Genomic DNA, 13,381 nt, shown 5'->3' with positions numbered 1-13,381 from the left:
CCTCAGCCCTGCTGCTTCCTATGTCTCTATATTTCTTGGCCATAAACTTGGGACTAGCAAAAGTTCCTACTGCACAGGTTGTTTTGAAGGTTAAATGAGGTGGTGCATGTATTTAGCACCCCTAAATATGCTCTCATGGGAATTCAGCAGAGTGACTAATGTGTTATGCTCAGTGTAACTCTTACATGGGGTGGATGGGTGGGGAAGCAGGAGATAAGAGTGGTCTGCTATGATTAGGAAGGATCCTGCTTGGACCAGTGGACTTGGACTTCACCCTGCAAGCTGTGGAGAGCATTTGAGCAGGGGCCACAGAGGGACTTGTGGGGCTGAGACTGACCAGGCAGCTGTGTAGGAAGGGGTGAATGGGGGCGGCCAGGATCACAACAGTGATCCTAACTAGTCTAGTCCAGAGGCCTTGAGACCTGTACTAAGGCTGTGGAAATGGAGAGGAGGGAATGGGTTCCAAAAGTACTTAGCAGTTTACATTTTACATTTAAGTGTATGAATGTTTGTGGGGAGAGAGAGGGCAGAGATGACTGTGACCCAGAGGTAAATTGTGTTGGGATGCCAGTAGTCAAGCAAGCCATCATCACTATGGTCTGGAAAGAGAAAGGAAGGGATTTTTATGGTACTACTGCAAGCTACAGTATCATCAAAATAAATTCTTCCTTCTGTGTATAGTAATAGAATGATCCAGCAGGTGAACAGGGGCTGGATTTGTATTCAGGCCTGCTTCCATTTTGAATGAGCATTGTGGAGTTTAAGGATGGTGATGGACACTTCAGATACAATGATAGCTCCAAGGTCAAGGTGCTCATCCCATAGGTTGGTCAGAGGTGTAGATCCATGATACAGTGTCAGCTAGGCATTGCAGTTCAGGTTGTTCAGATTGCTAGTTGGGAGATTAAACAGTTGAGAAGTTATCAATAGCGATTTTACTATTCCTAGAACCAGAAAGACAATGCTGCATTATAGAAGCAGAAAGTCTACTCCAGAGTTTAGTAGATTTATGGAGGTAGAATTTGCATAACGTTAAATGAATCTGTTATAAGTTTGTTGATTTTAGGAAACGTATAACCGTAGTCAGTTAAAGGACATTTATATCTCCATGAAAAGTTTTGACCCTTTTGTAGTTAATCCTTATTCTCACCCCAAACCAGGCAACTACTGATCTGCTTTATGTCTGTGTACTTTTACTAAGTGAACAATTCAGTGACATTTAGCTAATTTATGGAGTTGTGTAGCTAGTAGCATTATCTAATTTTAGAAATTTCCACCACCCCAGAAAGAAACCTCATGCCCATTTGCAGTCCCCTTTTATTCCTAGACAACCCCCATCTACTTGTTATCTTAATTCTGGACACTTCCAAAAATAGAATCATGTAATATGTGATGTTTTAGCACTAGCTTCTTTCACTGAGCATATTCTCAAGATTTACCTGTGCTACAGTATACATCAGTACTTCATTGCTTTTTTTGGCCAAATAATATTCCATTATATGGACAGAACACTTTTGTTTATGTATTCATCAGTCAGTACAGACTGGGATTGTTTCCACCTTTGGGTTAGTATGTATAAAGCTGCTATGAACATTGATACACAAGTTCTTATGTGGAAATATGATTTTTCTTTCTCTTGGGTGGATGCCTTGGAGAAGAATTGCTGGATCATTTGCTGATTCCAATTTTGACCATTTAAGGAACCACAAAAGTTGTTTTCCTAAATAATGGACCATTTTTGATTCCCACCAGCAAGATAGGAAGACTGTAGTTTTCCCACATCTTTACCAGTGCTTGGTGTTCTAGATTCTGACTCTTCTAGTAGGTATATAGTGGGGTTTCCTTTTGGCTTTACTTAGCACTTCTCTAGTGACTAATGATGTTGACCATCTTTTCATGCACTTATTAGTCCTTTATATAGCTATTCAGATCTTTTGTTCCTAACTTTATTACATTTTTTATTGTCTTATTATTGAGCCACTGAGATTTCTTTAAATATCCTGGATGCAAATTGTTTGTCAGGTATATGATGGATTAGAGTTCTCCAGAGAAATAGAACCAACATATGTGTGAAATTTACTGTGGGAATTGGCTGATGTGATCATGGAGACTAAGTCTCACCATCTGCCACTGCAAGCTGGAGTCCCAGGAAAGCCAGTGGTATAGTTCATTACAAGTCTGAAGGCCAGAGCGTGAATGCAAGGGTGAGGATCCAGCATGAGTTGTGGAGTTAAAGACCCAAAACCCAGGAGCTCCAACATCCTGGGGCAGGAGGAGATGGATGACCTCACTCAATGAGAGAAGGGAATTCTCCATCCCTCAGCCTTTTTGTCCTATTTGGGCCCACTAACAAACTGGATGATGCCCTCTCCTGTTGGTGAGGGTAGATCTTCCTTACCCAGACCACTGACTTCAATGCCAATGTCTTCTGGAAACATTCTCAAAGACACACCCATAAATAATGCTGTACTAACTATATTGGGTATCCCCTAGCTCAGTCAAGTCAACACATAAAATTAACATTATATAAATTACAAATATCCCCTCTTAGTTTTTCTTGCCTTTATTTTATTCAATCATGTCTTTCAAAGAGTAAAATGTTCCAGGTTCTCAAAGGTTGTAGGTTCTCAAACATTCTCTCTCTCTTCTTCCCTCCCTCCCTCCCTCCCTCCTTCTCCCTGTCTCTCTCTTTCTTGTTTTATAGTAGTATTGGGAAGGGAACCTAAGGCTTCCAACATGCTAAAGCAAGTGCCCTACCACTGAGTCACACACCTTCATCAAAGTTTCTAGTTTTATTAAAGTCCAATTACAAGCTTTTACTGTTTAGAGGTAAGAAGTTTTTGATATTCCCAAGGTCACAGAGATTTTTCTCCTAGATTGTCTTCTGAAAGTTCTAAGGCTGCTCCATTTTTAGTGATTTTTGTGTATCCTGTGAAGGTTAATTCTTTTAATTATGGACATCCAGTTTTCTCACCTTCACCTAACAAACTGCCTTTTAATGCCACAGAGAATGCGAGTTCTCATACTGTATTAGGTTCTCATTCATTTTCTCTGACGAAAATGTCCTAGAATTTGAATCATAGTAATTGCATTTGCAATTGGAAAGAGCACTTTAAAATATAGTATTAGTGCATTTAAAAAATACTTAGGGGGGGATGTTGGGAGTATAGCTCTGTGGTAGATTCTAGCATGCACAAAACCTAGTTTTGATCCCCAGAATTTACTGGCTTGTATTTATACATGCGTGTGTACGCACATGCGAGCACACATGTATGAATTTAACATTTTGTTACAGATACATGTGCTGTGACTCTCAGTGTAATATTTCCTAAATACACACACACACACATACACTCCTAAATAGCAACCCTGAATGGGAATTCAACAGATATTTTTCTTTCATGGGTGCATTTTAGTGGGATTTGAAAACAAGTAACATGGTTTCTATTAGTTATCTTTGTGTTAGCTTAAATTTAGCTTCTCCTAGAGTGTTTTTAGTTGTGTGGTATGTGTGTCTGTCTTTGTTTTCCTTTTTCGTTTTGCAGGAAAAAAATTCCTAATATGAAGAAGGATCTCTTGTAGAAATCAGAAATCAGAAATTCAGATCATGAGTTTAAAGGGAAAAGTAGCCTTTTACTTTAAAAATTGAGTCATTTTCTAACTCTCCTTTTTAAAAGCAGTTTCCACTTGCTCTGAAAAGGTTTATGCTCATTATTACATACAGAGACATTCTTTTTCTAGTGAAAAGTTTCAAAGTATTTCTGAATGGGTTCTCTGCATTTGACACCTTATAAATTTAAAAACCTATCCTAAGATTATTTTTAAAATTATAAAATCTAAAGGAAATGATAATATACGCATGTAGTTTTTGAACCTTACAATGGCTCATTTCTAGAATAGCTTTTCTCTAGTGAATTATCAAATAGAATTTTCTCATTAAAAATAATGGGAAAAGGAGATGGAATCACATGCCTGAACATCTAAGTAAAAGGCTCTTTGCTAACTTTTTAAAATTCGCATATAATGTTTGTACTTACTTATGGGATATAGTATTATAATTTTTCTCTCTCTCTCTCTCTCTGATTATTGAATAATGATAATTCCACTGCCAACTTTTCTTTTTTTTTTTAAACTTAGAGACAGGACCTTGACCAGTCATGTTGATGCAGTCTCAGCACTTCAGGAGGCTGAGGCAGGAAGATGGCAAATTTGGGGCCAATGTTGGCAATTTAGTGAGACCCTGTCTCAATAAAAAGGGCTGGGAGTATAGCTTAGTTACTGCTACTGCTTTTGCTTGCCTAACATGTTTGAGGCCTTCGATTCAATCCCTGTGCTGCCAGAAAAGTGAGAGAGATGGGCCAAGATTGGGGGACGGGAGTCCTCACTTGGTTGCCCAGGCTCAAATGATCCTCCTGCCTCTATCTCACTAATAGCTGGGATTACAGGCTCAGGCCACTGTGTCAGGCTTGAGAGTTCTTTTTACTCATTGAATGAAGTGGCCCTTTGCTTTTTTTTTTTTTTTTTTGGTAGTACTTGGGATGAAAACCAGGACTTCATGCTGCTAGGCAAGTGTTCTAACCACATCCCTCCTGTTTTTCCTTTTTTCAGTTCAGGTGACATTGCTCACTTTTATAGAAAATACTATAATAACTATTTTTAATCAGGTATAAATGATATTATACATCCTGTGTGTGCGCACATGCACGTGTGCTTTAAAAAAAATTTTTTTGCAGTGCTGGGGAATCAAACCCAGGACCCCAAGCATGCTAGTTAAGTGCGCTACCACTGAACTACATCTCCAGTTCGGCATATTATGGTGTAATGCGTGATAAACATTCTGAAGTTTTTGAAACACTGGGCTAGGGGTGTTGATCAATATTTGAGTGTTTGCATAGCCTGCGTAAGGTCCTGAGTTCAATGCTCAGGACTGTAAACTAAACAAATAAATAAATTTTCTTATTTCTTTTAATTAGGGCCTTGTTTTAATTTTGGAGTAGTGAAAGGCAAACTAAGATCATAATGCACTAATAAAAACATTTATTAAAATAAAGATATACAAAGAATTTTTAGAATTTTGGTAAAATTCTAAAATACAGGAAATTTTTAGAATTTTGGTAAAATTCTAAAATACAGGAATGTGAATGTCAGTATTCTCTGAGGGAAATTTTAGCTTGATGATTAAGAAATTGGTTCCAGCATATCTGTTTTTCTCCTGTTCTATTTTTCTCTCCCCAAGCTTCCCTGTAACAATTAAGATCAAAGAGTATTCAGGATGGGAATTAATTTCCAGCCCTCTGGGTGACAGATGTGCATTTTGATGTGTCTGCAGTGATTATTGGAAGGGATACTGTAGGTTTCATTGACAGAGAGGCAGGAGTATAAAGGACTGTAGGTCACTCTGTAACCTGAATATCACCTGTGTTTCTTGCACCTCTCACAGCATGGGGAAAAGGCAACCATTTGGCATGAGTTTTCCCTTTATATAGAATGATCCAGTGCCGCCCAGTGAAGAGAAGTTGGGGAGTTAATTGGTGCAGGAAATTAGAGGGAGGGACTGGCTGTTGGCATGATAGTCATTAGGGCTCAAATTTCTCTTTTTCTGAATATATAAACATATCCTAATTCTTGCCTTTAACCCTTCCAAATTGGATAATTTATCTGAGATCTTATGATTATTTTTCTCAGCCATTTAAAATCCTGGGACAAAATAAATAAATAAATAAATAAATAAATAAATAAATAAATAAATAAATAAATGAATAAAATCCTGGGACGTATAGTTGCAGTACACACAGAATGGGCCTATGCAGGGTTTTGCTCATTACAACACATTAATTTTCATTTAAGGGGAATTAGGTAATGAGCTGTACAGGTTGAGCATCCCCAATCTGAATATCTCAAATCCAAATGTTCTAAAAGCTGGGCATGATGGTGTATACTTGCAGTCCTAGTGATTCAGGAGACTAAAGAAGAAGGATCACAAGTTCAAGGCCAACTTCAGCAACTTAGACATTGTCCCAAAATAAAAAAATAAAGAAAGGAGGTCTGGGAATATAGCTCAGTGGTAGAGTACCTATGGGTTTAATACCCAGTTCTGCAATATATAAATAATAAATGGGGGCAGGTGTCTAGCTCAGTGATGAAAGCACCCAAGTCCAATCCCCAGTATGTGGGGAGGGAGTTTACAAGTACTTTCAAGTTGGGTATGGTGGTGTATGCCTGTAATCCCAGCAAGTGGGAAGACTGAGGCAGGAGGATTGCAAGTTGGAGGCCAGCCTGGGCAACTTAGTGAGATCCTATCCCCCAACCAAAAAAATAAAAAAGGATGGTGGATGTGGTAGCCCAGTGATAGAACATTACTGGGTTCACTCCCCAGTACTCCAAAAAAATTAAATCACCTTCTATTTGTAGAAGGTATATATGAAATACAAGTGAATTTTGTATTTATTTTGGTTTCCATGCTTATATATTACAAATATTCCCAAATCAAAAAAATACCTGGAAGTTTTGGAGTCAGGCATTTCAGATAAGGGTTACTGGTAGTTCTAAATAATGAGCTGCTACTATTTGGATTTTAAAAGATATAGGGACTCAGGTTTCATTTTTCTGAAATTGGATCACATGCCATTATCACCAGCTTCTTGTAAGTGGTATCTAGTTGTATATAACCTAGTTGTATACAAAGGTTCCATGGAGAGAAATTAGGGAGCAGAGATTTTATTTTTATTTTCACTAACCTCAAGCTAAAATGTAACATTTCCTTCTGTTATGAATGTTAAAATCCAAGAAGAACAATTTTAACAATACCTGTGATATTGTCAGATCACAGATCTTTTTACATTATATAACATTCTTTGCTAATATCTTGAAACATCTCTGCTTATGCTCATCAATATGATGATGAGAATATGGCAGATATTAGACCAACACTAGTCCTGCTATTCATATCTGATATTTATTACTATATAATATTTCTTTCAATATTTTGATAACTGTGGTACAAAGTCCTTGACTTATTTTGTCTTTAAAAATGGGCTTCTGAGAAAGGTTCTGTAGGTTTCTCCAAACTACCATTTACCTGTTATCAGAGGCTCTGATAACTGTCGCTCTCACTCCTCTTCCTCAAAGTATTTCTACATCTAAGTTTGTAAAAGCTTAAAAAAATAAAGACCTCCTTTCTTTATTTTCTTATTTTTGGACAATGAAGGAAGATTTAAAAGTTCTATTTTCCCTCTTTAAGTATGTAAGCCAACAAAGCATGTCACAGAATGGAAAGAGCAGAGATTCTGAAATCAGATAGCCTGGATTATAAGATAGACTCTACCAATGTGAGCAAGTTATTTATTTTAACCCCAAGGTCTTAATTCAGTAAAATGTGTCAAATAGTACCTGCCTCCTAGTTGTGAAGATTCAGTAAGCTCTTGTGCAGGCTTGGCATGGATCTGGCACCTTGTAGGCCTTCAAATTTTATTCCTATTGTTGTTGCATCCTTGCATCCTCTACAGCATTAACTGTCACCTCCATCTCTGTAACAATACCTGAATTCCTTATGGCATCTGGGGCTGTTGAACCCGACGGGAAATAAGGCTAGCTTATTGCATTAATATGCATTTTGGGAAAGCCCTTTCTATCACAGTCCCTTTGCTTTAGTTCAGTTTTTTGTTTTTTTGTTTTTTTTGAATCTTCACAATGCATCTTTAATTTCCTTGCTTGTAATATTTCTTTCTGAATTGTCTTGTTGTACTAGTTTACTATGGTTGTCAAAATAAATTACCAGAAACTAGATGGATTAAAGCAACAGATAATTTTTCTTTCACAGTTCTGGAGGCAAGTTCAAAAATCAAAGTATGATGGGCGGGGCCAAGATCCCTGCAAAAGTCTTCAGGGGGATCCTTTGCCTTATCAAGCTTCTGGAGGTAGCCAGTGAGCCTTGGTGTACCTTGGTTTGTCAGTGCATCAGTTCATTCTATGCTCCTCTCATGGCTTGCTCCCTTTCCTATTTGTCTGTGCCTTCCCTAATTTCCCTCTGCTTATAAGGACAGCAGCTATTGAATTAGGTCCCACCTAATCCAGGGTGATCCCATTTTAACTTGGTTACATCTGCAAAAATTCCAGTCTACAAATAACATCACATTCACATGTACCTTGAGGATATCCTTGGGGGGACACTATCAACCCACAACCTTTGCTGATCGATCCTTTATGGTTACTGTGGGTCAAGCTTCTGAAGAGATGCATGTAAAATCCAGGTGCTTTATAAAAATTTTTTTTATTTTTCTTGTGTTCATAATTTGCTCTTATCATGATTTCAAAAAGAATTTGAAATGTCTAGCTGGAGATAACAGCCTATATTAACTTTGCATTTTTGTAAAGTTAAAAAAAAAGAAATCTTGTATAGAAAGAAAGTGTATCATACTGACTAGGAAAAGTACATTAAAAGTACACGGAGAAGTAAGAGTTAAAAGGGCAGTGACTACATTGCAAAGTCTGTTTACAAAAGTTTATGACTTGGGTGTGAATTGGCCACTCAAGCTTATGGAGCCCTGGAGTGATCCTAGCTGAGGCTGCTGGATTGGACCAGGCAGGGCTCTGGCCTGACCATGTAAGCCCCTGATTACAGGGCTTTAAAGGCAAGAAAAACTCTAGAGAACATGGACATGGTCAACTGCTTGTTTCTTCAGTGTGTCTGTGGGCTGCCCTTGCCCATGGCCAAGTCAGAGGTAGGTTCTCAGATTGTAGAAGTTTGTTGCTGTCTGTGTTTTCAGTTTCACAAAAATTCAGTCAAATTGTACTCCCTGGAATGAGCCTGTACCTTGAAGCCTGTACCTTCAGTATTTCTGAAGTATGTGAATTTTGCTAAAAACAAAACTAAGATTTAGTTTGTTCTGGGGATGCGGCTAGCTCAGCAGTTGGTTACTTTCCTAAAATGTGCAAGGTATTGGGTTCGATCCCTGAACCACACACACACAAAAAGATTTAGTTTTAGAATATCCCTCAGAGTGTTTTGTTTTGTTTTTAAATAAGGGATTTAACTCTCTTCTGCCTGAGATCAAATATGTGAATGTAAGCTTTAATCTGAAGCTTACATCCTTCTCTCTGTACTTCACTGGGCATGAAATGGATATGTCCGTTTTAGTTATGTGTTGTCCTGTTAACTAAATTTTGCAGTTCCTAGAACAATCAATGCTTCGTTTGTATCTTCAGTAGAACTGTATAAGCACTGAAAAATCAAATTATAGTTTGTTTTTATATGTGTCAAACACAATAGCTGACACTGAGGTGTGATGTGTTGAAGGAATAATCTTGTGCCCCTTCACCTGCTGTGTAATGGCCTGATTTAGGCACACCTACCTTCATTTAGCCCTGATCACTTCCTGGAGTATTTCCTTATTTTCAGTATCAGTAAGAAAAAAATAGCAAGTTGCATAAGTGCCAAAACAAACTAAATTCCTTTGACAAAAGGAAAAAAATAGCATATTGCATAAGTGCCAAAACAAGCTAAGTTCCTTTGACAAAAGGAAACAAACAAACAAAAAACAAATAAAACCTCACATACAGCATTGAATAGACTATTTCTTACCTCTGATTCTGTTCTACTTCTGTTTTTCTAGCATGTTATTTCTGAACCTTTTTATTGCAGTGTTATAAGTGGGTTTATTCTCACTATGTACTTAAATTGTGTCAGTTGATTTAATAATTTATTTCAGCTATCCATTATCATTTTTGTGTATAATCTGTTATATATATTTTGTATATACCAGTTGTAATATTTGTTTGTAATTCAGAAAATAATTGCAACTTTCATGGTTTTGCTTATATCTTTCCATGGTGGCATTGAGGAGGAAAACTTTTCCTCTACCCTCTTAGGTGCTGTGTTTGGAGATCTGTGCATTAAATTGACAAACAATAGATTAGCAAAACAGATTTTTTAATTCTGGTATATGTAGGTTTGTAGGGATGCACAGAAAAATGTGGCTCTAGTGGGTGATTGGAATTTGAGGTTTATATACCATCTTGATAGGGAAAGGGGAGGGGGAGAAGGGAATTTAGAGGAAAAGCAAATGTCCTTTAAGAGAGATAAATGGGCTTTTAGGAGAAGAAATAGGAGATAAGATAGATGTCTATTTAGGCATGGATTTTCCTTTGGGGAACCTCTGCTTTTAGGCAGGTAACAGTTCAGAAACAAAGCCTATTCTTCAATGCCTTGGACTCAGAATAATTCTTATTACATAGTAACATAATCTGGGCCCCTTCATAGTGCCTTGATGTAGAGGCAGCATTCTAGCAGTGAGAGAGAATCAGTGGAGAGGGCTAGGGTATATATAGCTCAGTGGTGGAACACTTGCCAAGCATGCACAAAGGCCTAGGTTTGATCCCTAGCACTACAAACAAACAAACAAGAAAAGGTGGAGAACAGGGTAAGTGAAGACTGCTAGGATCCTCTGTGAGACTGCTGGAAAACTTGTGGGACAGAAATTATGAGATTCCCTCTTCAGGGTCTTTGTTGCCACGAACTGGCTCTGTGACTGGGGCAAGTCACTGAACATCTTCAGGTCTCAATGTTTCTAATTTGAAAAATGAGGAGGTTGAAATAGAATATCTACTAATCCCTTCCTGCTTCCTTGGCACTTCACCAAATTTTCATGGTGCATGATCTTCTTGAATGTTCAAACTCATCAGACTGGAAATCTTAGGGCCTACGGTTCAGATCTTTGTTGTCACTGGCAGGAGATGTGCCTTCTTGGGCCACCACCATTTAGCTTTCTTCAGATCCAGCCAGTCTTGTGGGTAAGGACAGGGTGGGGATGCCTGAGGCTACATCCTCAGCCATTGCCTGCCTTACCAACTTACTGTCTCTGGGTGTTCTCCTTGTCTTCCCTGTGCCTGGGGTATGACAGCCTTTTTCCTTTGCCCCAGGATGGAAGAACTGAAGGCATCAGGCCTGACTTGCAGCTGCTGCTGGCTCTGCTCCAGCAGGTCTTTGGACTCAAGTGTCCAGACTTTGAGGGAGTTGCTGAGATAGCATCTGTCTACCTCCAGGCAGGAGTAAACCCCAGGGATAGGACATACATGGCTTTGTAAGAGTGACCACTAACTCCAGCTGATAAGGCCTATTACCATTATCACATTTCATCCCTGCAAGGACCTATTCTTCCCCTGTGTATAGTTAGGGAGCCAAATGGGAGACATTGACTGACTTCCCTGAGATTACAAGGCTAGCTGGTTGCCCAGACAGTGACTAGCACAGAAGTCTGCCTGATTTCATACCTCTTGTGTTTTTCTGACCATTTCATTGACTCTGAAGAATTGTTTCAAAAATGAAAAGGGGGTCTGGGGGTGTAGTTCAATGGTAGAATTCTTGCCTGGCATGTGTAAAGCCCTGGGTTTGATCCTCTGCATTGTGACCAAAAAAAGAAAGAAGGTATTGCTTTATTGAGGGTTACAAAATTTTGAGCCGTGAGATGTGTCCAGTCTAATATCTGAGATCCAGAGAAGTTAGTTGTGACTTGTCCAAGATTACACAGCTACTTAGTCACCTGATCTAGTTCTCTCAATCTTAGTTCAGTGCTCTTCCCCCATCAAACTGCTGCCCAGAAGCTGCCAGCTCCAGCAGCAGGTCCTTGCCAGGTCCAGCAGCTAACACCCTGGATTTAGTCTTCTGTTTTTAAGTAATGCACATTTTTTAAAGAAATACCTTAGGGCAGCCATGTGTAGCTTTACACGCTCATTTCAGGTTTGAGCTTCCTCCATGCTATTATTTTGTATATTTGGGACACATTAACTATAGTTATAAGTTCATTTTATTAACTCAAAATGGTGCTGGTTTTCTTAATATTAACTGTGGTTATTATGATGTAGTGGTGTTTGGCCACGGTTTCCTCCCTCCCTCCCTCCCTCCCTCCCTCCCTCCCTTCCTTCCTTCCTTCCTTCTTCCTTCCTTCCGGCAGTGCTGGGGGATTAAACCCAGGGCCTCACTTTCTTCATGCCTTATTGTACCTTACCATTAGCCTCAAAATATCACTACTTAAATTACAATTTTAAATCAGCCTCAAATGACAGATGGATTTGGTTCTTCTAATACATGTGTTAGTTGTATCTTCATTGTCTGCTACACAAATAATAATTGTAAACAAGTAAATCAAGGCAACCCCAAGTGGTGCTGAGGAAAATAGTGGGGAAGGAGACAGATAGCTTGTTCTTTGTTAATATCTTCCTGGATCTTGGAGCTCACCTAACATGTTCACATTTGAAAAGGTTGTGACTGGTGATTCCTGGAGGCCAGGCTCATCCCAGGATGAGGAGAGGACAGAGGTGCCAAGGATCACCAGGAGAAGATGGGGCTCCGGGAAGCGATCCAGACCGCGGCCACTGTCTGACTATGGCCAGCTGGCCAGCCGAAGTTTGTCCATTCCTGAAGACTCTGTTGCTGTGGACCCCCAGAGCAAGGACTGTGTGGATGGGCCCCCCCAGGAGAACATGTCCTTCACTGGTTCTTCAGACAAGAATGTTTCAGCCAGCTGTACCAAAGGAGGTCGGAGAAGACGCCCCATTTCTGTGATAGGAGGGGTCACCTTCTATGGCAACAAACAAACAGAGGAAATCGAGAATCTTCTAACCCAAGTAAGATCTGGTGTGTTGCTACCATAGCCGGCAAAGAACTTCCAGCTTCCAGGCCTTTGTTCTCTCACTGCAAACTAAACCAAACTAAACCGGAAGCTGCTTTTGCTTTCTTCTCTCTTCCTGGAAGATGATGCATCTCCTCACAGCCTTTTCCTCCTGATGTTGCTTGAAAACTTGCTTGAATTCAAACTAACCCTCTGACACCTGGTCACCTTTTTCCTAATCTTTCTTTCCTGAGGTCTCTAATGATTTGTGAAACAGGTTTGCCTTTTATTTCTAATCAACCTGAGATTTTAACCAGGGGAAGGGTAACAGGATACAACAGAGAGTGGTCTATTGTTAAAATGGAAAGATCAAAGAAAATAAAAAGAAATAGAAGGGCTGGAGATAGAGCCCCATGACAGAGTGCTTGCCTAGCATATGCAAGGCCATGGATTCTAACCCCAGCACTGCAGAAAAACAAATAAACAAAAAATGTAAGGAGCCAGTTGCACACCTGTAATCCCAGTGGCTTGGGAGGCAAGAGGATCCTAAGTTCAAAGCCAGCCTCAATAAGTTAGTGAGGCCCTAAGCAACTTAGTGTGACTCTGTCGCAAAATGAAAAATAAAGAAGGGCTGGGGATGTAGCTCTGTGGTTAGGTGCCCCTGGGCTCAGTTCCTGATACCAAAAAGAAAAAGAAAAAAAAAAGGTAACGAAATGGTAGGGGAAAAAATGCACCTCTTATCACATTTAAAAGAAAATCTGTTTTATCCTGTGGGG

General features: G+C 39.3%; 1 protein-coding gene across 1 annotated transcript in view; it reads left to right on the top strand.

Moving 5' to 3' along the window:
• Spata13 (spermatogenesis associated 13) overlaps positions 1-13,381 on the top strand; it is an 80,323-nt gene that overhangs the window by 7,231 nt on the left and 59,711 nt on the right. The window contains exon 2 of the mRNA XM_077110675.1: positions 12,256-12,621. Coding sequence (XP_076966790.1) covers positions 12,256-12,621 — 366 coding nt within the window. The remainder of the gene's footprint in view (positions 1-12,255; positions 12,622-13,381) is intronic.

The sequence above is a fragment of the Callospermophilus lateralis genome, chromosome 12 (assembly GCF_048772815.1).
Source record: "Callospermophilus lateralis isolate mCalLat2 chromosome 12, mCalLat2.hap1, whole genome shotgun sequence".
Classification (NCBI taxonomy): Eukaryota; Metazoa; Chordata; class Mammalia; order Rodentia; family Sciuridae; genus Callospermophilus; species Callospermophilus lateralis.
The sequence above is the reverse complement of the archived record's forward strand: the minus strand, read 5'-3'. Positions and strand labels throughout refer to the sequence as shown.